This window comes from Panthera onca, chromosome D3 (genome assembly GCF_046562875.1).
Source record: "Panthera onca isolate mPanOnc1 chromosome D3, mPanOnc1 haplotype 2, whole genome shotgun sequence".
NCBI classification, from domain to species: domain Eukaryota; kingdom Metazoa; phylum Chordata; class Mammalia; order Carnivora; family Felidae; genus Panthera; species Panthera onca.
Window position 1 is genome coordinate 568821 of NC_138350.1, and position 27399 is coordinate 596219.

The window sequence follows — 27399 nt, forward strand, 5'->3', positions numbered from 1 at the left end:
GTCCCTACGCGGCCAACGGGGACTCCGTCTGGTTAGAAGCAGGAACACCCGCGGCAGCCGGGCAGCCAGCGCCGGACTCGGAGCTGGGCCGTGGTCACCGCAGCAGCCGTGGGCTGTTCCGGAGGGGGGAGCCCTCGTGGGTCGGGAACGGGGGAGGACCGGCCCGTCCGCGAGAGCCTGGCGTGGCCGTCCCTGGTTGCTGCCCCGGCTCGCAAAGGCCTGGCAGTCGGGCCGCAGACGCCCCGGCGAGCGACCCCCCAGGAGATCCGGCCGCTCGGCGCCCGGGGGTGGGGGGGGCCGTTGCCACACATGCCGACCGCGCTGGGCGCCAGTGGTTGCATCAATGCCACGCCACCACGTCCTGTGTGTTCTCAGCGGGACCCAAGGCAGCTGCCACATGGTTCCAGGACCATCCGTGGAGTCCCCACCCGGGGCGGTACTGGTCACACCGGCCCCTCCAGGTGAGGGTCCTAAATATGCCTGGTTTGTGTGGACACCGCGCCCGGCCTAACCCAAGCCTTCCCTGCCACCGTGCAAAGCAGGCTGCCACCGCTAGGGTCAGAGAGAGGCTGAGTGGCACGTGCGGGGGCCTCACGGAACAGTGATCGGCGGGGGTGGGGGGTCACACTTCAAAGATCACAATGTGCAGGACTGGGGGGCACGCGGCAGTGAGCGGGGGTCCACCTTGCCCAGAGCCACAGAGCGGGGCTGGTAGAAAGGAGCAACGAACAGGAAAGCAGCAGGTTGAGTTACAGGGAACGGGACCTTGGCCGGGTACTAACACCGTCCAGGCTCTAATGCTTCCGCAGGGTCAGCCTGTATGGCCGGTCGTCCATACCGAGACAGAACCCCACCGGGGCCCCAGCGTCATAACCACGGAAGCCGTAGGACATAGCCGACGCCTGGCCTCCACCGAGGATCGGCGAGCTCGGCTGCCCCGTCACACCTGGGAGGGGAGGGACGGGCTGGAATTCGCACCGAGAAGTTCCCAGACAGAGGAGTCACTTCACACCCCGGGTGGCGGGAAACGACTCCGTCTCTGCTGGGGCCCCGCTGTCCCACCGCAGTCAGACCTATTGAAACGCACCACACCTGGCATGACACACGGCATCGGGGGGGGGGGGGGGGCGGGGGTCCCGGTCTGCCACGTCCGCCCACGCCCCACCTCCCTGGGCCAAAGTGGTGGGTATCGCCCCTCCGGGGGAGAAGTCGGGAGGCCTCGAGGGCGAGCGAGGACCAGCACTCTCATCCGGCACCACCCGGAGCACGTCCGGAGCACTGGGCACAGGTATTGCTTTTCCGTCCAACAAACTATAAATGCAGCCCATCACACTGCTCCCTGGAAGGCTCTAGAACCACCATCACGGTCACGGGTGGCTATGCTCAGAATTGGAGTGCGTTGATGTGGCCGACTCCGGATTAAGGACATTTTGGTGTCCTGTCACCCCTGTTGGAAACAGAACAATCACCCTCAACAAAATCAACCCAACCGTATTAGGAACACGGAATGGATACCACTGGGGCCACCGCCGTCCTGTCACATGAAGGGCAGAGACCGGTCCCCCCACTGGGTGTTTACTGGGTGCCTCTAATGGGCCTCCGTCGTTCCCTGGCACACGTTTGGCCGTGGCCTTCCCCTGGGTCTGCCCCGGGAGAACCGCCCCGGGGAACTACGGGGCACAGGCTCCCCCTCCGGAGGCCGGATGGGCGCACTCTGTCTTGGATGGGCTGCCCTTCGCTCCCTCGGCTTCCTGTAGCCCGGGCTGCAGTCCCTCAGCGAGCCCTGAGGGACGGCCGGGAAGTCTGTCGTCACTGAACACCCAAGCGTCTCCAATGAGAACAGCCGTCCTGCAAACCACGATGGCCGCAGACATCTGCACTTCCTCCCAGGAGGCACCCGTGCCCCGCTCCGAACAGAGCGCTGCGTGTTCGGACCTGACGAGGCTCACGAGGACACCGTGAGCGCCCTGGGCGATCTGAGCCCAGCCTTGGGGATCTCACAAGCCAGCGGCTCGGATCGCGGGCCTCTTGGGAGAACTTGCGGCTCATTTTGGGAATCACCGTCCCCGTCTGCGCTCTCCCTCACACGTGGCCGCGTCACTGCTGTGGCTTCTGCGTCCGCCGCAGCCACACAGCTGCCCCAGGAGGCGCGTCCGTGCCGGTGCCGCCCCCTCCCGGCCGCTCGGGCCACCGCAGAACAGAGGCCCACGAGCACCGGGCACGCGGCCGGGGTGTCGGAGAAGGTCGGCGAGAGGCCGTGACCACCACTGGCTGAGACCTGGCCCCGGGCGGTGGGGGGGCCCTCACCCTCCCCGCCCTCGGAACGTGGGCCTCCCCTGCCTTCCCCACTCCCAGGGGCTGCTCCAGGCATGTGGCCTGGAGACAGCCATGTGGCGTTCAGACCGCCCGGATGGTATCTGTGACTCAACTCAGTCACGGCCTCTGTACGAACCTCTGAGAGGAGGCAGGCGGGTGTGGAGATCCACTCCTTTTGCTGCCGCCCCAGACAAGCCACGCTCCTTAAACCTGCCACCTCCCCACCCAGAGTGGGCCGCCCCCACCCTTGGTCTCTCCCTGCCCTCAGAACAGCGGCCGGGTTCAGATGAGATGCGGGAAGCCCCCAAGGAGCTTAGAAAACAATAGTCCCCGATTAGGTCGTTAGCCACCCGTCCATGGACACTGCGTCCAGACTTTGACAGAAAGCAGACACCCTAGACTCCACCGAAAATCTCCAGAACTGATACAAATGAATTCAGTCGCAGGATGGGGGGGCGCCTGGGTGGCTCAGTCGGTTCGGCGGCCGACTTCGGCTCAGGTCACGATCTCGCGGTCCGTGGGTTCGAGCCCCGCGTCGGGCTCTGTGCTGACGGCTCGGAGCCTGGAGCCTGCTTCGGATTCTGTGTCTCCCTCTCTCTCTGTCCCTCCCCCCACCCAAATAAACATTGCAAAATTAAAAAAAATAAAGTCACAGGATAGAAATCAATATGCAGACACACGTTCGTTTCCTATACGCTAATAATGAAGCAGAAAATGAAATTAATTAAACGATATCATTTGCAATTGCACCAAAAACAATAAATGATCTAGGAATAAATTTAACCAAAGTAGTGAAGGATCTGTACTCTGAAAACTGTGAAACACCGACGAAAGAATTCAATACGATGGAAACACAAGGAAAGACATTCCATGCTCGTGAGTTGCAGGAAAAAAATATTGTTAAAATGTCACTACTACCCAAGGCCATCTACACATTTAATGCAATCCCCATCAAAATGCCACCAGCATTCTTCACAGAGCTAGAACAAACAATCTCAAAATTTGTATGGAACCAGAAAAGAGCCTGAATAGCCAAAGCAATCCCGAAAAAGAAAACCGAAGGAGGAGGCATCACAATCCCGGACTTCAAGCTATACTACAGAGCTGTCATCATCAAGACAGTATGGGACTGGCACAAGAAGAGACACTCCAATCAATGAGACAGAATAGAGAACCCAGAAATGGACCCACAAACGTATGGCCAACTCATCTTTCACAAAGCAGGAAAGAATACCCAATGGAATAAAGACAGTCTCTTCAGCAAGTGGTGCCTTGAAAACTGGACAGCGACAGGCAGAAAAATGAGCCTGGACCACTTTCTTATACCAGACACAAAAATAAACTCTGAAAGACTTAAACGTAAGACCTGAAACCATAAAAATCCTACAGGAGAACAGAGGCAGGAACTTCTGTAACATGGGCTGCAGCAACTTCTTACTCAACACGTCTCCAGAGGCAAGGGAAACAAAAAAAGCAAAAATAGACGACTAGGACTATATCAAAATAAAAACTTTCTGCACAGCAAAGAAACAATCAACAAATGTAAAAGGCAGCATAGGAATTGGAGAAGATATTTGCAAATGACATTGGATAAAGGGTTAGTATCCAAAATCTATAAAGAACTTCTCAAGCCCAACACCCCAAAAGTGAATGACATTTTAAAAAACGGGCAGAAGACATGAATAGACACGTCTCCAAAGAAGACACACAGATGGCCAACAGACACGTGAGATGCTCGATATCACTCATCGGGGACACACAGATGAAAACCACGACGAGATACCGCCTCACACCTGCCAGAACGGCTAACGGTAACAACACGAGAAACACAGGTGCTGGCGAGGATGCGGAGAAAGGGGACCCTCGTGCACTGTTGCTGGGAATGCAAACAGGTGCGGCCGCTCTGGAAAAGAGAGTGGAGCTTCCTGCAAAAGTTAAAAATAGAAGTCCCCTATAATTCAGTAACCGCACTACTGGGTATTTACCCCCAAAATACAAAAACACTAATTCAAGGGGATACGTGCGCCCTTTATAGGCGCATTACCTACAACAGCCGAAATACGGCAACAGCCCAAGTGTCCATGAGCTGATGAACGGAGAGGAAGACGGATATAGGCGACGGAATATTACTCGGCAATCAAAAACGAAGGCTGGCCACTTGCAAGGACGTGGGCGGAGCTAGAGTGTATCATGCTAAGCAAGACAAGTCAGAGACAGACAGATACCATACGATTTCACTCCCATGTGGAATTTAAGAAACAACCTAAAGGAAAAAAAAGAGAAACCAAGAAACAGACTCAACCGTGGAGAACACTCCTGGTTGCGGGCGGGAGGTGGGTGGGGGATGAGTGAACTGGGTGAATGGAACTGACAGTACTTACGATGAGCAGCGAGTGATGGATGAACAGGTGAATCTCCGCATTGCACACCGGAAACTAATACAACACTACGTTAACTACGCTGGATTAAAAAAAATTAAAAAAAAAATTTTTGATGTTTATTTTTGAAGGCGAGAGGGAGACAGAGCATGAGGGGAGAGGGCCAGAGAGAGAGGGAGACTCCGAAGCAGGCTCCAGGCTTGAGCTGTCAGCACAGAGCCCCACGCGGGGCTCGAACTCACAGACGGTGAGATCATGACCTGAGCCGAAGTGGGAGGCTTAACCGACTGAGACACCCAGGCGCCCCTGGAATTTAAAAATATTTTAAATGTATCAAACAACAGCAACAACAAAAAGACACTGGTGGCGAAGACAATCAGTCTCAGCACTGTTTGTCCCCAAACCCACCAGACTTCAGGGGGGCACGTGACACTGGTGCAGGTCAGGGCTTGGCTTTAGGTAGATTCGGGTCCACGCAAGCCCGCTACCGTGTCCCGACCTCGCCCCACGCGGCCCTGCTCCAGGCCCTGCCCTGCCCTGCCCCCCCACCCCCACTCCCACTCCCACTCGTGAGGCTCACGCATGCACGGTACTCACCCCGTCCGTCCGCCGCCTTGGGAGCCAGGGCCCACCTCCCCCCACCTCTGCATTGCGTCAATTGCGTCAAACACGGAGGGAGCCCGCCCACCTCTGAAATCGCTTTGCAGGCCGCCCGGAAGTGGTGGGAGGCAGTCCCCAGGTGAGCTCGCTGTTCGGAAGTCCCGGGTCTCCGCGGCAAACAAGGCTCCCAGGTGCCTGTCGTGGAGGGGTACCACGGTGCGCGTGCTGGGCTCGATGCTTGCGAGGCTTCCGGATCCCTCCGCTCTGCCCTCCGGCAGAAGGGATCCACGCCTTCGTGCGGACTGGCGCTTGCAAATAGGCAGGTGCCACGTCCCCCACCGGGCCACGCCTGCGAACCGGCCTCTCCAGACCCTCACCTGTGCGGCTGGAGCCTGCTCAGTAGGCGCCCCGTCGGCCCGCGGAGGGCAGCTGGGGGTATCAGCCTGTGGAACCCCGGGGGGGGGGGGTCTGGGGCCACATGCACCGCCTGCAGGCTGGAGGGGCCACCACCCACACCTCTCTCTTGGATGCCCCTCTCGAGCGGCCAAGCGCAGTCCCAGCTTGGAACGGCCGCCTGAGGCTCCGGGCTTACCCTCCTCAAGGCTCCCAGGTGTCTCTTATCACAGGACAGGACAGCACCGTCCGGGGGCTCAGGGCCACCCGGGCCAGACAGTCCCAGTTCCTCCAGCTCCGGCTAAAAGGGTAGCACCCCCAGCTAGGCAGGTTGCACCCACCTGGGGCGCAAGTATGTAGGGCACGTGGACCCCCTACAGCCGAGCCTCTGTCCTGGGCTCCCCTGACCCGGCAGCTCGTACAAGCGGGATACACACCCCGGCAGCCAGCGGAGCCCTGGACCCCGGTGGAAATCCGGAAGCGCCGGAATCACCCAGCAGCCTCCACGATGAAAACAGGCACCCCCTCCACCCAAACACTTTCTCAGGTGACGAAACGCTGCAGTCCGTGCCCCCTGCGCCTGGCTGCCTGCCTGAGGGGTCCCGGGGTTACCAGGAATCGAGGCTCCCGGGCGTCTCTGGCTGGAAACCAGCCACCCCGGCCCCTCCGACCGAGGCAGCGCGCTCCCCCCCCCCCCCCCCCCGCCTTTACCTTTGGGGTGAAATAGGCACAACTGTGGAGCGGAGGGCGGGGAATCAGGCAGAGGCCTGGGACGGCCGGGCGCCCGCTCCCCTCCCCAGACCTCTCCGCACATTCGCTCCATTCTAGGCACCCGCGGGGCGCGCACGTGCGCACCAGGCCCCCCTCCCCCCCGTGTGTGGAGCCGGGGCCCTCTGCCCGTGGAGCTCCGTCCACACCAGAACCACCTGGACGGCCTTCCAGGACCGGAGCCCTGCCCCCACAACATGTTTCTGAGGGGGCACTGAGCCCCCACGGTGGCGGCTGCCTGCCTGAAGGGGCCCAGGCTCCACCTCCTGCCCCCGCTTTGGGGCCCGGGACCCCCGCGCCTCCCGCGCCTCCCGGCAGCCGGAACAAATGTAGCGGGTCCCCAGTGGGCCTTCGGCTGAGCGTGCCCAGGGGCCCCTCTCTCTCCTCCTGTGTCCCCCGCCCGCCTCCCGGCCTGTCGGGCTCAGGTCGATCCCCAGGTTGTAGAGAAGTCACACCCCCAAATCCTGTCTGAGGCAGAGCTGGAAGCTGGGGACAGCCAGTCCCCTTTACGTTGGATGCCCGGTGGGCCCCGGGGCCTCCCAGATCACTGGAGCGCTCTCCGGCCTGAGTTGGGGTGGCCCGGGCTCTCCCTGCGAGTCCCCCGGGTTCGGGTCCACGCCTCCCCCGTGCCCCGGCGGTCCGCGCACACACAGCCGGCCCCTCGGTGTCGCGGCCCCTGCAGGCCTCTGTCTGCCAGCTCCCTCCCGGCCTGTCGTCTGGGGCAGAATTCGGGTTGGAGGGAGCCCACTGCGCACCCCCTTTCTGAGGCAGCAGCCCTCAGCTGCCCGCGCGCCCTCACCCTTTCCTCGGGAGGCCCGATGGGCTCCCGGGTGTCCGTTCGCCGCCTGCCCGCAGCAGCCGGGCCTGGTCTGCAGGGCAATCCGAGTCCTCCCGCGGGCTGAGCGCTGGGAACTGAGGATCCAGGTTCCTCCCGCCAGCCCCTCCCCCCGCCCCCCCCTCCCCCCGCTGCGGGCCTCGTCAGCCCTGCCCCAGGCCCGGCTCCCCGCCCACGTGCCCACTCACGCAGCTGTCCTCACTGAGTCTGCCATCCCTTGGTGCAGGCCCAGGCTCGGAAACAGGCGGATGCTGCCACAAACCCCCCAGCCGCTCCCACTGTCCCCCAGCCTGGCGGGACACGCCCTGTTCTGGGGCCCGGCTCCCCTGACCCCCCTCCCCGGGCCCGCCCCCGCACAGTCAGCACCCTGGGAGCTGGCCCCAGGCCCGGGGGGGGGGGGGGGGGGGTCTGGCTTGACCTCCAGGGTGCAGGGGCCACACTCCGAACGGCCTTCTGGGCTTCCTTGGACACCAAGGACCGTCGGTCCCTGTGGGGACTGGGCGCTGCTTCAGCGGTCGAGGCCTCCGGGAGTCTCTTCTCGGAGGGGATCCCCGACCTCCCATGGGGCCATGCCGCGGCCGTCCGGATTCCTCCAGGCGTGCCTTCAGGGCCGACACACACGTTTGTGGAGTTGGAGGCTGGAGCTGGGCAGAAGCCGGCGGCACCCACCTGCCCCCTCCTGGGTCCGGCGCCCCTACAGCCGCCCCCGCGCGGGTATCTGGGTCTGCTGGTCCCTGCGGGGCTCTGTCGGGCAGCCTGGGGAGCCTGGGCGGTCCGGGCCTGTGGAGCTAGGGCCCGGCCCCACACCCCGCAGAGCCTCAAGCGTGCAGTGACCACACGCAGCTGGCATCTTTCGGGGGGGGGGGGGGCAGCTCTCCACCGACGACCGTCACCGCCCATTTGCACAGGCTGCCCGAAGGGGTGGACGTCTGTTACCGAGCTCGAGGCTTCCTGTGTCTCCTGGGGCTGGCCGCCCAGGCGCTGAGCCAGCAGGACACTCAAGTCCTTGCTCTGCCCTCGGGGGTGACGGGCCTGGCCGTGCTACCAAGGCCCCGGAAGAAGGCAGAGGCTGGTCCCCCCTCACCTGCTTGGGTCTGGCTCCCGACCCCGGCCCCACACCGTCCTCTCCCAGCTCCCGGCTGCCCAGACCGTCCACACCCCGTCATCTGGCGTGGCCTTAGGAAACCCCGCACGCCCATGGAAACAGGCCTTAACCCAAACGCCTGCACGGCCAAGACCACACCGGCCAAGCCACGCGAGCACGTGCCACGTCTGGCGAAGCCACGTTGACCTCGAAAACACGGACCGAGGCCACGAGCCGCCACCACAGGGACCGAGGCCACGTCAGCCAGCTCCACGAGTACCGAGGCCACCCCACTCTGGCCTCCGGACCCGGCTGCCCTATTCGGTTTAGACCGAGAGCCCCTCGGAGGAGGGGACCCACCAGGATCCACCGACACCCGGGCCCGGCCCCGAGCGGGAGGTGGCGCTGGGTGTGACGTGTGGGTGTGAGGGAGGGGCTTTGCGGGGAAGGTGGGGCGCGGCCCCCAGCCCCCGTGAGGAGAAGGGGAAGGGGAAAGCCGGCCGCCCGCCGCACAGTGCTGTTGACAGAGGTCGCGCTGGCACGTTCACGTTTCTGTGCTCAACAGCTCCGGCTTGAGCCAAGCGGATCCCACAACAGACATTCCTGCAGGATGTGAGGCCAGGATGGAAGAAATGGTCGTGGGGGGGCGGGCAGGAAGGGACCGCTCCGCTGAGACCGAGATCCCGGCTTGGGGAAGACGTCCGGCTTCTGGGAAGCTGGCGCTAGGGGGGCACAGGGTGTCCCCTCCTCTGCGAGCGCAGGATGGGCGGGGCGGGGTTGGGGGCGCGGGCGCTTCCGGGAACTTACTCCACACGGTCTCTCCCCCCAGAATAAACCACTAAGAATTAACGAGAGGCATCAGCCCCCTGGTTCGCGTCCCCCAGCGCGCTATCCCGAGGCGTCCGCTCTGGACCAGCTTGGTATGACGTGGTGGGGGGCCCGGACGCTCCGGACACGGGGTGTCACATCAGGAAAGAGGAGGGAACCAGAGCTCAGCAGAACCCCCTGGTCCTGCGGGACCCCCACCGGCCCTCGCCAGTGACCCCCCTCCCTCTGCAGCCCGGGCTCCTGACGGAGCAGAGGGGACGCTGGGCGGTGAACACGGGGCGACGACAGAGGAGCCTAGGACCGGGACCTGACCCCCAGGAGACTGGTTCCCGTCGACACCAGGGCCAGTGCCCGGCCACACTCGCCCTGCCCTGCTCTCGGCTCTCGGCCTCCTGGGCTTTCGCCAGAGCACACGGCAAGCAGGGGGGCGTCCCCGCGTGTCAAGGCCAGGCCAGGGGAGAACAGCACAGACAGGCTGGCCGCCAGTGTCGGGGGCAAAAGTGCGCAGTCCTCAGAAAGGTCGCCAAACAGGCATCGTGTTAAGTAGCCATGGTGACACGGGGGAACTGAGTCCCAGTTTCCCCCTCTGGATTCAGAGACGTGGAACAACTTGTTTGCTTAAAGCGGTCACGCGCACAACTTTTAAAACCATTTTTTTTTTTTTTTTAACGTTTATTTATTTTTGAGACAGAGAGAGACAGAGCATGAACGGGGGAGGGGCAGAGAGAGAGGGAGACACAGAATCCGAAGCAGGCTCCAGGCTCCGAGCGGTCAGCACAGAGCCCGACGCGGGGCTTGAACCCACGGACCGCGAGATCGTGACCTGAGCCGAAGTCAGACACTCAACCGACTGAGCCACCCAGGCGCCCCTTAAAACCATTTCTAAAGTAAGAGTGCCTGCATCAAGGCAGTGACGTGGTGCCCGAGTGCACCCGAGGTCACTGTGACCGGTGTGGGTCATTTCATAAAAACGTGGGCCAGTGAATACAAGATGGACCGCGTTAGAAGGCCCACGTGTGGGGTCTCAGGTGCTCCCAGACTGACGGAGGAACGTGCTCCAGCCCCGGACGTCAAAAATGCCGTGAGGCTACACACCCGTGACCGATTCAAACCTTTAAAAGGAAGCCAAAAGAAAAGAAAAGCTACTAATTGGATATCAAGCTCCGGCCACATCTGAACAGCGAATACCACCCTTGACCGTGGAGCTGGTCCCCGGCGAGGGACAGGAAGGTCACTGCCCGCTGCCAGTACTGTCCCGGAGGCCCCGGCTCACACGGCAGCACGGCGAGCACAGCGAGAAGCAGGCGCGGGGCCGTCCCTGTCCGAAGGTGACCTCTTCCCGGGAAGTAAGGAACCGGTAGGAGGGTTAGTAAACAGGAAAGGTCAGGAGAGGTCAGCTGTGCCGCCCCGATGGAAACCCCAGCCACAGGGGCTCCTGACGGCCAAGGTCACTTCCCGGCCACGCTGCACGTCCAGCGTGGCTCAGCCAACGCTGGGCTGTGCTCCCCTCGCCCAGAGCGGCCGCCCTTACGGCCCTGGCTGCGGAGGCGGGGGACCCACGCCGGTGGGTCGATGCCTACTTCCACGGCAGATGCACTGACCGGGGTGAGTCCCGCCCCTGGCTGCGAAGGGCCAGGAGTACTGTCTACCATGCACCCCAAAGACCGGGGAGCTGGTGCTGATCCGCCACAGCAAGGCGTACCACAAATACACGTGGCCAGGAGCGGTTCGGTGCAATCGTGAAAGCCAGTGCAAACCCACAACTTTATTAGAAGCCTAAAGAACACAGGACTACATGTGGCAGGAAGCTGCAAAACATCCCCAACAACAGAAAAGGAAACCCAGATAAATTAGTGAGTTGCGTGGTGGCTTGGGAGGAATCGATACTTAAAGATGTCTGTTCTCCCCCCAAATTAATCTACGAATCCAGTGCTATTCCAAAATAAAGTTCACAGGGAAAAAACCGAACAAAACCCCGAGAAGCTAACCCTAGAGTTCACGCGGAGAAGGGCCAGCAAGGAGGACGAAGTGCTCGCGGCACGCAGGTTCCCCCAAGACCGTCCGGGCCAGAGTGCTCCCGCACCTGCCATGCAGATGTCATCCTGGGTCTCCCCCCGCCCCGCTGCCCTCCTGACCTGCGGCCTTTCTGTCGGTTTACGGCCTTTCTCCCACCTGAGTTTTCCTCTAGTAGCTTCCAAAGGGAATAAACAGCACGGGAATAAACAGCATGTCTGAAGATGCCTTTATTCTTGACTGGCATTTGGCTGCGGTGTTCTTCCTACCACTTCTTTTAAATGCCCCAAGTCGTTAGGCCTTTTTTCCTGAACATTCTAGGAGTCGGGGATGGGCATCCTGGGAAAGCCTCTGTCTTATTTGTCCTCAATTTTTCAACTCACTGTCTTTTCGTTTTACCTTCTCGGAGATTTTACAAATTTTATAAACTCTTTTAACTCTTTTATAGAGAATGTTTATCTGACATTTATTTTTATTTATTTTTTTTTTTTTTCATTTTTTTTTTTCAACGTTTTTTATTTATTTTTGGGACAGAGAGAGACAGAGCATGAACGGGGGAGGGGCAGACAGAGAGGGAGACACAGAATCGGAAACAGGCTCCAGGCTCCGAGCCATCAGCCCAGAGCCTGACGCGGGGCTCGAACTCACGGACCGTGAGATCGTGACCTGGCTGAAGTCAGAGGCTTAACCGACTGCGCCACCCAGGCGCCCCAGACATTTATTTTTATTTTAAACACACTTCCTAGGGAGTGATGCTCCAGTGTGGACCCTGGGTCCCTGGAGTCTGGTGCTGCGTTAGAGGACAGTCCCTTGTGGGTCACTCAAAGGATTACGGCCTTTGGTGGGGAGTGCTCCCCAGGAGGTACCCACCAGAGTGCTCCCCAAGAGGTGCCCACCAGAGTGCTCCCAATGGGATGCTTCATCAGAGTGCTCGCCAGGAAGTACCCACCACGATGCTCCCAGGGGGATGCTTCACCAGAGTGCTCCCAGGAAGTACCCACCACAGTGCCCCCAGGGGGATGCTTCACCAGAGTGCTCCCAGGAAGTACCCACCACAGTGCCCCCAGGGGGATGCTTCACCAGAGTGCTCCCAGGAAGTACCCACCACAATGCTCCCAGGGGGATGCTTCACCAGAGTGCTCCCAGGAGGTACCTACCACAGTGCTCCCAGGAAGTACCCACCACAGTGCTCCCAGGGGGATGCTTCACCAGAGTGCTCCCAGGAAGTACCCCCCACAGTGCTCCCAGGGGGATGCTTCACCAGTGTTCCCAGGAGGTACCCACCACAGTGCTCCCAGGGAGATGCTTTACCAGAGTGTTCCCAGGAGGTACCTACCACAGAGCTCCCCGGGGGATGCTTCATCATAGTGCTCCCCAGGAGGTACCCACCAGAGTGCTCCCCAAGAGGTGCCCACCAGAGTGCTCCCAATGGGATGCTTCATTAGAGTGCTCGCCAGGAAATACCCACCACAATGCTCCCAGGGGGATGCTTCACCACAGTGCTCCCAGGAGGTACCCACCACAGTGCTCCCAGGGGGTGCTTCATCAGAGTGCTCCCAGGAAGTACCCACTACAGTGCTCCCAGGGGGATGCTTCACCAGAGTGTTCCCAGGAGGTACCCACCACAGTGCTCCCAGGGGGTGCTTCATCAGAGTGCTCCCAGGAAATACCCACCAGTGCTCCAGGGGGATGCTTCACCAGTGCCCCCTAGGAAGCACCCACCACAATGCTCCCAGGGGGTGCTTCATCAGAGTGCTCCCAGGAAATACCCACCAGTGCTCCAGGGGGATGCTTCACCAGTGCCCCCTAGGAAGCACCCACCACAGTGCTCCCAGGGGGTGCTTCATCAGAGTGCTCCCAGGAAATACCCACCAGTGCTCCAGGGGGATGCTTCACCAGTGCCCCCTAGGAAGTACCCACCCCAGTGCTCTCAGGGGGTGCTTCATCAGAGTGCTCCCGGGGGGTGCTTCATCAGAGTGCTCCCAGGAGGTATCCACCACAGTGCTCCCAGGAGGTACCCACCATAGTGCTCCCAGGGGGATGCTTCATCAGAGTGCTCCCAGGAAGTACCCACCAGTGCTCCAGGGGGATGCTTCACCAGAGTGCCCCCCAGGAAGCACCCACCACAATGCTCCCAGGGGGTGCTTCATCAGAGTGCTCCCAGGAAGTACCCACCAGAGTGCTCCCCAAGAGGTGCCCACCAGAGTGCTCCCAATGGGATGCTTCATTAGAGTGCTTGCCAGGAAGTACCCACCACAATGCTCCCAGGGGGATGCTTCACCACAGTGCTCCCAGGAGGTACCCACCACAGTGCTCCCAGGGGGTGCTTCATCAGAGTGCTCCCAGGAAATACCCACCAGTGCTCCAGGGGGATGCTTCACCAGTGCCCCCTAGGAAGCACCCACCACAATGCTCCCAGGGGGTGCTTCATCAGAGTGCTCCCAGGAGGTACCCACCATAGTGCTCCCAGGGGGTGCTTCATCAGAGTGCTCCCAGGAAGTACCCACCAGAGTGCTCCCCAAGAGGTGCCCACCAGAGTGCTCCCAATGGGATGCTTCATTAGAGTGCTTGCCAGGAAGTACCCACCACAATGCTCCCAGGGGGATGCTTCACCACAGTGCTCCCAGGAGGTACCCACCCCAGTGCTCCCAGGGGGTGCTTCATCAGAGTGCTCCCAGGAAATACCCACCAGTGCTCCAGGGGGATGCTTCACCAGAGTGCCCCCCAGGAAGCACCCACCACAATGCTCCCAGGGGGTGCTTCATCAGAGTGCTCCCAGGAGGTATCCACCACAATGCTCCCAGGGGGTGCTTCATCAGAGTGCTCCCAGGAAGTACCCACCAGAGTGCTCCCCAAGAGGTGCCCACCAGAGTGCTCCCAATGGGATGCTTCATTAGAGTGCTCGCCAGGAAGTACCCACCACAATGCTCCCAGGGGGATGCTTCACCACAGTGCTCCCAGGAGGTACCCACCCCAGTGCTCCCAGGGGGTGCTTCATCAGAGTGCTCCCAGGAAGTACCCACCACAGTGCCCCCAGGGGGATGCTTCACCAGAGTGTTCCCAGGAGGTACCCACCACAGTGCTCCCGGGGGGTGCTTCACCAGAGTGCTCCCGGAGTATATCCACCACAGTGCTCCCTAGGGAGCAGAACCTCACTATGGATTTTGTTCCATCATGAGCCACCCTCCTCAAGGATAACACACCGTTAGAGAAACTGACCCCTTGACGATGACACCCCTCAGGGCTGTTACGTCCTGCCCGGGTGCAGATACCAACTCTCTCCCGCGGGTGCCATTGCACCAGGGGACCTTACCTGGGACGGGGTGAGCACTGGCCTGCTCCCCTCACCCTGCGGTTCAGTGCAGACTGTGTTTTGGCTTCTCACGCAAATGCTGCATTTACGTGCCGTCCCTGGACCCGCAGGTGGTCCTGGTCGAGGGAAGAGCCTGAAATGCATCTCTGCTCAGACCCACCCATGAGCACGTCCCCAGAGCCCTGGGGGCCGGGGGGCCGGCAGCCCTGTGCATCTTCTCACTGCGCTGCTGGGCCTTGGCGGTGGTGCGGTTTAGCCCGGGCCACCGGGCACAGCGGGCTCCGTGCGAGGCACCCCCGACTCTCCGTGGTGGGGGGGGGGGGGGGGGGGCGCCTCTTAGGCTCAGGGCACTTCCGGTCCTGGCTGCTCACCTAACAGGCAAATCCACGCAGGGGGCTCCGTCGGGGCCCCCGCTTCCGGACCATGGACAGAGCAGGGGAAATGGCCCCCTGCCCTTCTCCCCCAGGGGGTGGAGGTGGCCAGTTCTGCCTCTGCCCCCTCCCTCCCTGAGCCCTCGTTTCTCCACAGACGGGTCACCCGGCTCTGAATGGTGCTGGGGCAGCGGGAACAAGGCCGGCCCTCCACGGAGGTGAGCCGCCACCCGGTGCGCAGAGAAGACTGAGCAGGCAGAAGGGGCGGGACGGGACAAGGGACAGGTCCCAGGCAAAGGCCGAGGGCATCCCGCAGCAGGAGCAGCCCCGGGGGAGCCAGTCCAGGTGAAGCCGGAGATGGGAAGGTCTAGAAGCCCACGAGGCGCTCCGCCCCTAGGCGGGGGTGACCGGCAACCCCGGGGCTCCGCCCAACGCACCCGGCAGAGACCCCCTACCTTCTCCAATGCCACACAAAACACCCAACCACCTCGTGATCGAAATCAAGACTGTATTTATCTTCATTGATTGACACGAGAACTGAATGTTTAAAGCAACCACAGTCCACAGTGGAAACGGGTTGAAAGTACAGAACGGAGCAAACGGCTGCGGACGTCGAACCGACAAGGCTCAAAAGTGCGGCGGACACACGTGTGGCCGCCGGGGAACAGAAAAGGGCGCTGAGGGCAGGGCGAGGCGGCGTTCGAGAGGTTATGAGAGCAAACCCGAAAGCAAAAGGAAATCATGCCAAGGCCTCGGTCGGGGCAGGGCCACGCTGAGAAACGTTTGCTGACGGCCTTCGCACAGGAGAGAAAACACCAGTTACCGTTTCGTTTTGTGATGAACCTTTACTCTTCACTCCTGAAAGTCTGCTTGTCAGGTACAGATTCCGAAAACGCTGCGCAAACGAAACCAGGATCCACAGAAGTGTCCTGCGGCCAGAGCCGGCCAGTCCCAGGGAGGGCAGGGCCCCGGGGCTGGGGGCCGGGGAGGCCGGCGTGGCCGCTCCGAGCCTCGTTCCCCGGACGGCGGCCCAGCCCCACCTCAGAGCGCTTGCATAGTTGAAGGGTCGGTGCTGCAGTTAAACTTGCGCGCGTTTCCAACTGACAGCGAGGGTTTCTTTTTGTGACCGTGTTAAACAAATCACCAGAGAGGTTTCTAGAAACTTTTTATAAAGTCTACCCAGGTTAAGAATTTAATAACGCCATATATTTATATTAACAGACTATTTACATATTTCTTTTTTTAAAAACCGAAAAAAATCCTCTTACGCTTCTGCATAATAAGGCAAAAAAAGTTTTGTACGTTATTATTATTATTTTAATATATATCTGTAACTTCGGTTCCCAGTACCAAGGGAGGGCCAGGGCCGGCCCTGAGTGGGGGCCTCACAGTGCGCTGGACAAAATGACCGTGTTTTCTCCATAAATAAGACAAGATCCTGGGGCTCTAGAGAGGGATCTGAGGCCTTTACATTGCAAATCCGAACTGAAGGTAAAAAAGCAAAAGTTTCTTGTTTTAAGTGTCTAAAGAGCACAAAATTGAAAAAAATACAAATCTATTAAAAACGCTTCTCACCTGTGGGAAAAGATGTACAAACTCGAATTCTCTTCCAGTGGTCTAACCTCAAGCTCGGAAAACGAAAGATCACCCCCAGCAAGGCTGTGGATGAGACTCCCCGACTCCGCGGGCTTCGAGCGGAAAGCGAGTGTCACCCCAGGACTGATGGCGCTGTGCTTAGGTTCTAGAAACGTCCACGTAGAAAAGTTAACAGCAGTGCATTTGTGGGAGGCTCTCTGTACAGGCGGCGCGGGGTCCCGCGGGGACTACCGCGCCTCCACCTCCTGGGGGTTGCGGGACGGGGAGTAGTCGCGCGCCTCGGGCCCGTGGCCCCCCAGCGGCGTAGTCCTGCTCCGCGGCGGCGGCCCCGGGGGCGTGGGGGGCCCGCCCGCGGCCACCAGCGGGGGCGGCGCGCCGAGCGCGGCGGCGGCGGGCGGGGTCCGCGCCAGGAGCCCGTTGTGCAGCGCGGCGGCGGCGGCGGCGGCGGCGGGCCCGAGGCGCGGGTAGTGCAGGGCGCCCAGCGCGGGCAGCAGCGCGGCGCCGTCGGGCAGGTGCGGGGCGGCGCCCAGGTGCGCGGCCCGCGCGCGCTCCAGCTCCTCGCGGCGCGCCTCCCGCAGGCGCTCGGGGCTGTAGTCGTGCGGCTCGCGGTCGCGGTAGGGGCGCTCGGGGGGCTCGAACAGGGCGGTCGGGGCCGGGGCGGGGGCGGCGGCGGCGGCGGCGGCAGGCAGGGCGCGCCGGGGCAGCTCCAGGCCGCGGTAGGCGTCGCGCAGGGGCTCCCACGCGAAGCCCGGGCGCTCGCGGCCCGCGGGGCCGGGGCCGAGCTGCAGGGGCGCGGGGGCGGCGCGCGGGCGCTCGGGCGCGGGGTGCGGGCCGGCCCCGGGGGGCTCGGGCGCGTCGCCTTCTTCCCTGCGTTCCTCCTTGACTTTCACGTCGCCCTGGGGCCGCTCGGCCGGCGCCTCGGGCGGCTTCCCCGGCTCTCGGCCCAGGAGGCCGGCCAGGCGCAGGCTGTCGCCCAGGGCCGCCTTGCTGTAGGGAGACGGCGGGCGCGCGGCCGGCTTGGCGCCGTCGTCCCTGGCCGGCGAGCGGCTCTCCTTGACGCGGGGCTCGGCCTCGCGCTCGGCAGGGACCCCGGGCCGGCACGGCTCGCCCTGGCCGCGGAGCAGGAAGCTGCTGACCGGGTAGCCCACGGGAGCTGCGGGCGAGGCCCGGCTCAGCAGGCGCGTCTTGTCCAGGAGGTCCCTGGGAGTGAGGAGACAGACACCTCACTCAGGCTCCGCCCAGGAGGCGCTTTCAAGCTGTTTGCTGCCAAGTTCCCACCCTCCAGGACCTCAAGACCCCTCGGGGTGAGTGTGTGGGGGTGGGAGGTCCCTTTAGCACCCTGTCTGTCAACACATGGTAACAAACCCACACCCTCACGAAGGACCCCCAACACCCCACACCTCCCTCCCCTCGATAAACTGCTGGAAGCCAGCTTTGCAGAGCTCTTCCCGCATACCCAGGCGGCTAGGCCGGCAGGTAGACCCTCAGTGAGGAAGTCGGGCCCAACCAAAGTCACTGGAAGGGTAGGACCCTGGAGTCCCGTCTTGGCCATGGCTGACCCTAGTTCTCCTTCACGAGGCCGAGTCCGGGGACAGGGAAGAGGTCACGGCTCTCAGGACTGGTGTATGAACCGTGGCCTTGGCTGGGGACGCTTCTCTGCTCTTGTCCCCTCGGCCAGCCGGCCACAGCTCAAAAACCCTCAGATTCCAGACTCTGCTGCTGACTCTGGACTAGGACTCCCGCCTCCCCTGCCCCAGCCTAGTCCTGCTGCCCAGGGGCATCCTCCCGGCCAGAGGACTCCCCCACGGGCGCTCCTCCCAGACCTGGCCCCCACCTGGAAGATGCAGGTGGTTCCGTGGCCCTGCTAACCCGAGCTCCCTGCAGAGGGCCTGCTGTGGTCAACAAGCCAAGTGTCCCGGCCACTCCTTCCAGGGGTGGACCCTCCCCCCTCTGGATGGCCCCTGCCCACATCCTGCCCCATCTGGGACTCTCCCCTGGCCTTGCCCAGCCCTGAGGGTGCTGCGAGGGGGGGGTCATCAGAGCAGAGCCCTGCAAAGCCGGCAGGAGGCCACAGGAGCCGGCTGGGTGCCACTCACCGCTCCCGCTCCTCCCTGCCCTTGTCTGGCTCCCGGTCGTGGTTGGTCAGGGCTGAGACCCGATCGGGGTCCACAGGCTTAGGCCACGGGGGCGGTGTGGGGAAGGAGGGAGGCGCCCGGTGCAGCCGGTTCCAGGCCTCGTGGGGGCTGGGCAGGCCGTGCAGTGCGGAGCTCTCCTTGGGGGCGAAGATGCCGCTGCCCTGAGCTGGAGGGGGGCGGGGTATGAGGCCAGGATACCACTGCATCTCTGCCCAAGGAGCCCCATCCCTGCCCAGGGCACCCCGTGGAACCTCAGGGCTGCTGGGGGGGGTGGGGGGAAGCACTCCATTCCCACGTGCTGAAGGTGTACCCCAGGGGGACAGCCAGAGGGGACCAGTCAGCCAGGGGTCAGGGTGTGGCCCAAACCCACGAGGAGCTCCGGCGTGCACGCAAGTGAATGGGAAGCAAGCACAGGGGTCACTCACTCAGTGCGTGGCTCCCCAGGCCTCCGAAGGCGTTGCTGCCCAGGCTCCCCAGGCCCCCGAAGGTGCCTGACCTGCCGAACGGGTCTGTGGGGACAGCGGGGCTCAGGCTTCTGCGTGGCTCATGCCAGAGCTCCCATGTGACTCATGTGCACCAGGACCTGTGCTGTGACTCCAGCAACTGCTACCTATACAATCTGAGGGTCACCTCCCCACCCACTGACATCCCCTGCCCCAGCCCTGAGGTCTGCAAAGACCCAGGCCGACTTCAGGGACCCGAGAGCACCTACCTGTCAGATGACCAGAGGTCAGGAAGCTGCCGGGATGGGCCGAGGGTCCGAACGGGTTGGTGGCGGGGTGGGCTGCACCTGTGGGGCGGGGTGGTGGAAGCCTGATGTACCGGGGCCTCTTGTTTGTGGCTCGTTCCCAAGGCGGGGCCACCCCAGCTTCCTCTGGGGATGTCCACACCTCCCACCGGAAGCACGCCGAAGGGGGGCAGGTGGTGGTGGAGCCCCTGGGGAAAGGGGCACAGAGAGCCTTCAAGGCTGCCCTGAAAACGCAGACGGGGAACCTCCAACTAGAAGCTAATGTGTCATCGTAGCCACGAAAGTGTCCTGGTGCACAGCCGCCTGTGTCACGGCTGAAGACAGCAGCTCCTCCCGTGGGGTCCCCCGCCACAGCCCACAGGTGTCTGCTCTGCCACTCATCCGTGGCCCTGCCCTGGCTCTCCTGAGACCCCCTGACCCCACCCCAAGGGCAGCAAGTGGAGAAGGGGCACTGGGTCAAGGGGCCCGGCCTTGCCGCTAGGGTGGGACACACGGCCTCTTTCTCGAGGGTGGGTTTCCGGCGAAGACCAGTGATGAGGCCACCGGTCTCTCCGGCGTCCCCCATCTTGGGACACCCCCACAGGGGAGCGTTTATGTTTTTGCTGGGCTGCCGCAGGCACGGAGCTCCCCCACCAGAAAGCTAAACCGAGTCCTGAATGACCCCCGGGCCAAAGAAATCAAACAGGAAATCAGGAAACGAGAAGTGGCTGGCCCAGTGCTAACGAAGGCGAACACCAGCGTGGGGGTGAACCGTCGCCTGGAAAGAGCACAGGCAGCGAGAAAAGGCCGAGTCAACGGGCCAGCTTCCAGCTCATGCTGTTTGGCGGGGGGCGGGGGGCGGGGGGCGGGCGGAGGCAGAGAGGGAATCCCCCAGCCATAGCCTCGGGACAGCGCCCCTTGTGGGGGGGGGCGCGTGTCCTGGGCGTGTGGACCGCACAGCAGGGCTGCGGCGGGGCCAAGTGGGGAGCCCAGGCTCCTGAGCACACCCAGCTCGCGTCCCCGGGGGCTCCAGGGACTGAAGCCCAGACGGGGTCTGCAGAACGCCAGGGCGTTGGAGCCAGGGGCCGAGACGAGCCACCACGCTTGTGCAGGTCCCGGGGGACCCTGCCGCGCCCATCCACCCAGCCTGCTGACAGGCCCACCCTCACTGTCCACGCGTGTCCGTGCGACCTGGCTGCGGGTGGACGTGGGCCTGCGTGAAGACGGGGAGGGGGGGGTGGAGGGGTGGAGGAGGGTGGTCAGGGCGGGCTCTCTGGACCGGCTGCCGGTCCCTGAGGAGGTACGAGAACCGCGTGGGAGCGCACACAGCCTGGGCCGAGGCAGCCGACCTCAGAAAGGCCTGCTCGTGAGGCCGGGAGCTCGGGTCTCAGGAGGGAGGTTTCTCTCCTTTCTCGGACAGGAGTCCCTCCTGAACCTCGCTCACTCGTGCAGACATTGGTTCACACGGAGCACCGCCCTCCTGGGAGTCTGTGGTTTGGGTGTGTGCGGGCCAAGGTGCCCACAAACACCCTGGGCTCTGGGTCCGTGAGCAACCCTGTGAAGCACGTGTTGTCCCGGGACCCCATAGGACGGCGAGCCCTGCGCCTGGCTTCCGCTGATCTCGCCCCACATGCCTCTCCCTTTCGCCCACGTGCTGCGTCCCTCCCCTGTGACACGTGCTAGCTGTGGGGGTGACCTCTACTGAGGTGGAAGGGCTGTTCGTGACCCTCGAACCCAGGGGTGCTCCTGGGGCCCCAGCACAGCAGGCACCCAGCAGTGCAGGGCGGACGCGGGAATTCTCGGGGCAGGGTCCTGCCGTTCTGAGGAAGGCGGTAGCCCTTCCTGAGAGGGAGGTGGGGCTGGGGGAGGGGCAGTCTGGGTGCCGGGAGGACCCCTGGCCCTCCTGGCCTCAGCAGGGACGAGGGAGAGCCTGGGCAAGCGGCAGAGACCGCCGGAGGGCAGGGTGGGGCAGACTTGCAGCGTGAGCAAAACAAACTTTGCCGAAGCGTCTAGAGGGGTCCTGCTCCAAGACCGGCCAGAGGGACCAGGCAAAAACGCCCCCGCCCGCCGGACACCCCCTTTCCTCGTGCTCTGGACGGGGCGCCTTACCCGAGCCGGAGAAGAGGGGCCGGGCCAGCTCCTGTGGGTACTGCAATCCGGCAAACACGCCCGGGGCAGGGGGTCTGCTGGACAAGTCCAGCTTGGCGCCCACCTCCGGCTTGTGGGGCTCCAGCTGCACCTGCTGAAATGGACAGAGCGTGCGCTGGGCCTGCGGCCTGGTCGGCCCCTGACCACCACCAAGCGCGTGACGCCACTTGGGCACTGGTCCCAGTGAGGCCTCGTGACTCAGCACGGAGTGTGGCCGTGACAACGCGTGCTGGGCGCAGGAGGTGTTTCGCGAACTGCTCTTTGAAAGCTGTGTGTTTTACGCTAAAGCAGATGTCGGGTTGGATGTTGCCTTTTCGTTGGAAATACTTTACCCGGGTTAAGATTTTGCAAAGCTGAGCTGAAACGTACCTACGTTGTTTTAAATGTGTTTGAAAGCTCCCCCGTGACTGAATTTGGCATCGCTAGTAACATTTAAATTTATCTAAGTTAAACAAACCGAGAAAGCCCGCGCCTCAGTGCTGAAGGCCACACCGGGCACAGGGGCCGGGCGAGCGCTTCCTGGTTCCACTGTGGTCCCGCAGCCCCTGCGGCCCCGCCAGCCCCCGGCTCCCCATCGGGGCGGCGGGGGCACGCTCGGTGTGACGGGGGAGGGAACCCCAGCCCAGGCGGGGGCACCCCCACAGTGCTGCTGCGTGTGGAGGCCGCCCCGCCCCTTCCCCACCCCCAGGGTTACGCCAGGACACCTGCGGAGGGCAGCACCCAGCGTCTCGTGGCAAGCCCCTGCCGGACTTCTCGTAGCCCCGGGGACGTGATGGTTTTTGAAAGCCGCGCAGGGAGGTGGCGTGTGTGACCAGAGATGTGTGGAGGCGGGGTGGGGATGGGGCGAGGCCCTTGGCTGCCCACCCCCCGCCAGTCTGGGTGGGGGCGGGTCCCCCAGCTGGCACCACCCACCCCTCCCTAACCGCAGCCCGGGGTCCTCCTGCGTGGTCCCCAGCCAGACAAGGGCGCATCAGGGACGCCCTGGCGCTCTGCCCGTCGGCAGCAGGAGCAGCTGGCGCTCACCTTCGTCTTCTGCTGATGCCGAAAGATCTGCCAGGCGATCTGCACGTGCATGGCACACCACTTGCCGGGTTTCTGTGACGGGGCGGGCCACACACTCAGCTGCACAGCGGGGACCTCTTCACCCTGCTCCCCCCACCCCCAGAGTCCTGCCGGCACAGGCACCCCTGTGGCCATCCAGGCGGAACCCAGGATCCTCCCCAGCTGCGGGCCTCCCCGAGACCCCTTCCTCCCAAGGAGGCGTGCACGTCCACGCAGACGCGTGCCACACACTCACCCTGACTGCCGTCCGGTACGGGTCAGACACCTACCGTTGAGAGAGAACAAAGAGTTAGGTCCAGCCTCTGGGGGTGGCCGGGTCCCAGGGCTGGCGGTGGGGGACGGACATGCCCCACAGCGGCCACCCCCTCCCCCAGCGAGGGGCACTGGGCCGGCTGGGGTGACCGCAGGGAGGGACGGGCACTGTCGCACCTACCCCGGGGGCTTTCTGGAGGAGGGTGTGAACAGCACTGGCTCGACCCGTTACCTCGATTGGGTTTGAAGTCTGAAGGGAGAGAACGGGGTGTGAGACAGCTGCAGACCCCAGGTGCCCAAGTCCACCTTCCACACTGCCCCCCCCCACCCCACAAGGGGAGGCCTGGGTTCCTACATCCTCAGCCCAAGGGTTTCTGCAAAGGTGGGAAGGGGCTCCCGACACAGCCATGCCTGGGTTGGGGGGCTGAAACAGCCCGGCTTCAGGGAGGGTCAGAGAAGCAAGCCCAGTCCTGCCCGGGGCCTCCTGTGGTACAGACAGCCCCGTAGCGGCCACCCCACACGACCTCACCTCTGCCCCGGTGCTCCTCACCCTGACCTTGAGCATGCCCAGGTGAGGAGTAAGCATGCATGAAGCATGGCTCCCGCCGTCCCCTGGTGCCCCACCCTGCTGCCGTCTAGACCGGGGGGTCCCGCCGCGGGGCTGCACAGACGCATCCCACCCGGAACGCTGGCTCACCCCCACACTAGGATCGCAGCACGTGACTGCGTGGTGGGGCCTCCCGCTGTGCCCTGAACCCTGTCCCACCCCAGGAGCAGCTGGTACCTTGGGCTGAAAAGCACCCTGTAGGGACCCAAAGGGGCCTGGGTGTGGGAGCAGGGTGGGCAGTCCGGGGATGGCAGAAGAGAAGGATGGGAAAAACTGCAAGAGAAAGAGGGGAGCGTTCCGGGGGCCCCGCTAGGAGCACGGACATCCCGGGTGGGGGCCGTGGGTCCCGGCCCCCTGCACTCGGCAGAAGGTGCCCTGACAAGGCCTCTGGGTAGGCGTGGCTCCACCCTTCACCCGCCCCCTCCAGCCCATGGACCAGTGCAGTGACCACAAAGGACACTCACGTTGGAATGTCGGAAGTAGGGGCTGTCCAGCTTGGGTGCGTATTTGTCAAACTGGAAGGGAAAGAGGTGGACGTGAGGCCTCCCGAGCCTGCCCACACCCTCCACGGGGCCCAGCACCCACGCCCCCGTTGGCCAGCCAGTGGCCCGGATGGCTGTCCTGCCTCCTGCAGCTGGTAGTCTGCGGCCAGCTGTCTCCCTGAGGGCATTTCCAATGGCCTTGAACTGGCCTCTTGGGCTCAGGTTCTCAAACTGGGTGGATCTAAGGGGCCCCTGTTCTAATGGTCCCACTGTGGGAGTTGCAAACTGGACGGTCTGGACAGTCTGAACCTATTCCTGAGGCCCAGGAGGTGCTGCAGCCATGACGGGGGGTTGGGCGCCCAGGGCCAGTGGTCAAGCAGTGAGATGCCCCCAGCAAACTGGCCCAGTGCCCAGCAAAGCCTAGTGGGGGTAGACTCTGCCCCACGCAGCAGCTGGCTCAAGAGACGAGGCCCCAGGCCCCACGGGAGGGCATCCTGGTTCCCCGGCCCCTCAGCCCTCAGTCTCCGGACCTGCTGCAAACTGAGACTTGCAGACCCTGTGTGGGCACAACTGGCCCCAAGGCCACGTCACCTGTGTGGATGTGGGGGCACCCGCCCAAGCCCAGGACAGGGAACCTCCTGACATGACGTCACCCAGAGGGGGGCCAGAGGGAGGGGCCAGAGGGACAGACGGACGGCAAGGGCCGGCGTCGGCCTGCGTGCGTGCGGAGAGCGTCTGCGTGTGCCTGCTGTGTGTCCCGCCGCCCGGGCCGCCCCCGCCCGCCCGCCCGCCCGCGCGCGCGGGGGGTGGGGCCTACGCACCGGCGGGGGTGCGGCGGGCTGCAGGAGCGGCGTCGGGGGCAGCCCCGCGGGGAAGGGGGCAAATGTGTGTTGGTGCTGGTGTGTGTGCTGGTGTGTGTGTTGGTGCTGGTGGAACTCCGCCCGCAGCAGAGCCCCCGGGCCCAGGGGGGCGCCGGGCCGCTCAGCGCTCTGGACCAGAAAACGCGCGTTCAGCTCTTGCCTGAGCAGCTCGTGATCTACAAGAGAAAAAGAGAGAGAGACGGAGAGGCACGTCGGCCGCGGGCTCCCGGCGGGGCGAGGCGGATAGTCACCTGGCACTCCCGGTTTCGGCAGGCCAAGCCGTGGTGGCCGCTCGCTAGGTGCGGGCCCCAGGGTGGAGGTAAGAGAGGTGCCTGTGACCAAGTACCAATCAGAATCCCCGAATGAGGCTGGCAATACATGATTGGCTGGCTGAATGAGATCAACAGGCTGGCATCTAAAGGCAAGAAAGAACACCGTGAGCCGCCGGGGGGCCCCAGAGCCGGCCACAGGGGAGCCCTGCCCCGCCGCCCCCCCACCCCCACCCCCGCCCCGCCGCCCAGCATCCTGGTCCCATTCCGGGGCACGGAGCTGCCCCAGACCTGAGTTGGGCCGCTCAGAATCATAAAAAGAACTTGGAAACAAGACCCACGGGAAAAGAAGTCTTCAATGACCCGAGGTTCGGCTTTGAAGGGGGCGCCCTGCCGGAACCAAACGGGGAGAGAGGCCAGACGGCCGCGGTTCACCTGGAGACCCTCCTACTCCAGGACGCGCTCTACACACCCCCCACAGACCCTGCCACACGAGGGACGAGCAGGTCCTGGAAGTCCCTATTGGCAGTGGAGCAGCTCCAGGCGCCCCTCCCCTTGACCGGGCCTGGCCAGGGCTCGGGGCGGAGCCGAGGGCTCGGTGTGGCCGCGTGCACGACCCAGGTGCAGGCAGGACGCCGTGTCTGTACTGGGCGGTGGGGCCCCCTTGGGAAAGGCAGCCTGCGGGGCCCAGAGCCCTGCCATCTGTCCATGGGGTCCTTCGGCAGGTGCGGGGTGGGGGCCTCAGGAGCCGGCACCCCTTCCCCGGGGCAAGGCCTCCCCACCTGCCCAGAGGCCAGGATCAGAGTGGAGGGGGACAGCGACCCCGGCCCCAGCCAGCACCTACCGGCAGGGTGTCCTGGGATGACCAGGCTGTTGGCCGGCAGCGCCGGGGGCGGGGGCAGTGTCGGGGGGGCGGCGAACATGGCCGCCGCGTGGTGCTGGTGCTGGGCCTGCGAGCGGAGCGCCAAGTGTGAGGTAGACAGGTGGGGGCCCGGCCCGAGAGGCGACAGGGACGCGTGCTTCGCGAGCCCGAGGCTGGCGCTGCTGCTGGCGCTGCTGCTCCTGCTGCGGGGACGCGGGGGCTCAGTGGCTGCGCGCGGGGACCGCGCGGCCCCGCCCCCCGGCCCGCCCCCGACCCCGCCCACCTGAGGCTGTGCAGGCCGTTGTGCGCGGCCTGGCCGGGGCCCGCGAAGGCGCCCAGGGGCAGAGGCACGTGCGTCGGGAGCGGGGCACGGGGCTGCGGGGGCGCTGGCGGCGGCTGCGGGGTGAGGCGGGGCAGGGCGGGGGCTTCCTTCTTGACCGGCGGGCTGGCCGGGGCGTCCGGCGCGGGGCCGGCGGGGGGTGCGGGGCCGCGCACGGCAGGCAGGAAGGGCGGCGGCTCCGCGCTCAGCTCACGGCTGCGCTCCAGGCCCGAGACCTTGGGCGGTGCCCCGGCCTTGGCCTCGGCCTCGTCGCCCAGCGCGGGGCCTGCGGGAGAGAGGGCGGAGTGAGCTGGGCCCACGCGGCGAGGTCCTGCCCTCGCCCCAGCGCGCAGGGCTGGGGCTGCGGCTGGGGAGCTGGGGAGCAGGAGGGCTGCCCGCGCAGAGGGCCCGCAGCAATCCCTGCGCGGGCCTCACGACCCCACTTCACGGAAGGGAGACGAAGGGCAGCACAGGATCGGCCCCAGCAGAGCTCCGGCCCCGAACCTGTGCTTCCCGCCTCGGCTGCACCTCCACTTGTTGCCCTTGCGACCGAGCGACACGCATGCTAGTGGCCTTTTTTCTGGAACCACCCGGGTGACCCATAGCCTGAGCCCTCTCTAGGCCCATGACCTGGGGGGAGGAAGCTGCTGCACCCCCCCCCCCCCAACATCCGCTGTCCCTCATCACCTACCGCGGCAGGTCCACCTGAGGCCGCTCCCTGGGAACCCAGCGTTTGTGCTCAGGTGTGCTCATGACCTTGAACTGCCACCTACTCACTCCAAACCCTCCTTTCCAGGCAGTGTCTCAGGTTACATGCCCCTGGGGCCCAGTAGGTTAAGAAATACCCTAAGCAGGCTAGGCAGAGGGCATGTGTCCAGGCCAGAGGAGGCTTTGCCTCGAGGGGATGGCAGCCCAGTTTCCCAGGAGTGGAAATCAGGTCGCTGAGTGTGGTCACCCTGTTTGGGCTGCTGGCGGACCTCACGTCCTCCAGGGGCCCATCCCCCCTGCAGCCACATGGCTGTGGGACCCAGGCCAGCAGCGAGACCCGAGGACTCTGCTGGAACTGCTGGGGAGTCTCTTCCCTGGCAGAAACAGGCGGCAGCAGGAAATGGCTCCTCCTGCGTCCTCTACAGTGACATCTCCCTCCTGAGCCACCACCTCATCGGTTTGCTCAGGGGCAG

At 63.8% G+C, this 27399-nt stretch overlaps 1 protein-coding gene across 10 annotated transcripts in view; it reads right to left on the minus strand.

Annotated features, from left to right (window-relative positions):
• Positions 1 to 15390: 15390 nt before the first annotated feature.
• Positions 15391 to 27399, minus strand: part of FBRSL1 (fibrosin like 1) — a 78792-nt gene continuing 66783 nt past the window's right edge. For 2 of the 10 annotated variants that reach the window (XM_078435987.2, XM_078435984.2), the window contains 14 exons: positions 26183 to 26504; positions 25882 to 26102; positions 25115 to 25183; positions 24730 to 24944; positions 23891 to 23941; positions 23604 to 23699; positions 23001 to 23069; positions 22803 to 22832; positions 22529 to 22600; positions 21467 to 21599; positions 19343 to 19420; positions 19056 to 19139; positions 18592 to 18796; positions 15391 to 17695 (listed from right to left, as the gene is read on the minus strand). In XM_078435987.2, coding sequence (XP_078292113.2) covers positions 16723 to 17695; positions 18592 to 18796; positions 19056 to 19139; positions 19343 to 19420; positions 21467 to 21599; positions 22529 to 22600; positions 22803 to 22832; positions 23001 to 23069; positions 23604 to 23699; positions 23891 to 23941; positions 24730 to 24944; positions 25115 to 25183; positions 25882 to 26102; positions 26183 to 26504 — 2618 coding nt within the window. In that variant the 3' untranslated portion in view covers positions 15391 to 16722. Of the gene's footprint in view, positions 17696 to 18591; positions 18797 to 19055; positions 19140 to 19342; positions 19421 to 21466; positions 21600 to 22528; positions 22601 to 22802; positions 22833 to 23000; positions 23070 to 23603; positions 23700 to 23890; positions 23942 to 24729; positions 24945 to 25019; positions 25184 to 25881; positions 26103 to 26182; positions 26505 to 27399 lie in introns of all 10 variants that reach the window. The other 8 variants (XR_013551427.2, XM_078435985.2, XM_078435986.2 and 5 more) reach the window with 8 other exon arrangements.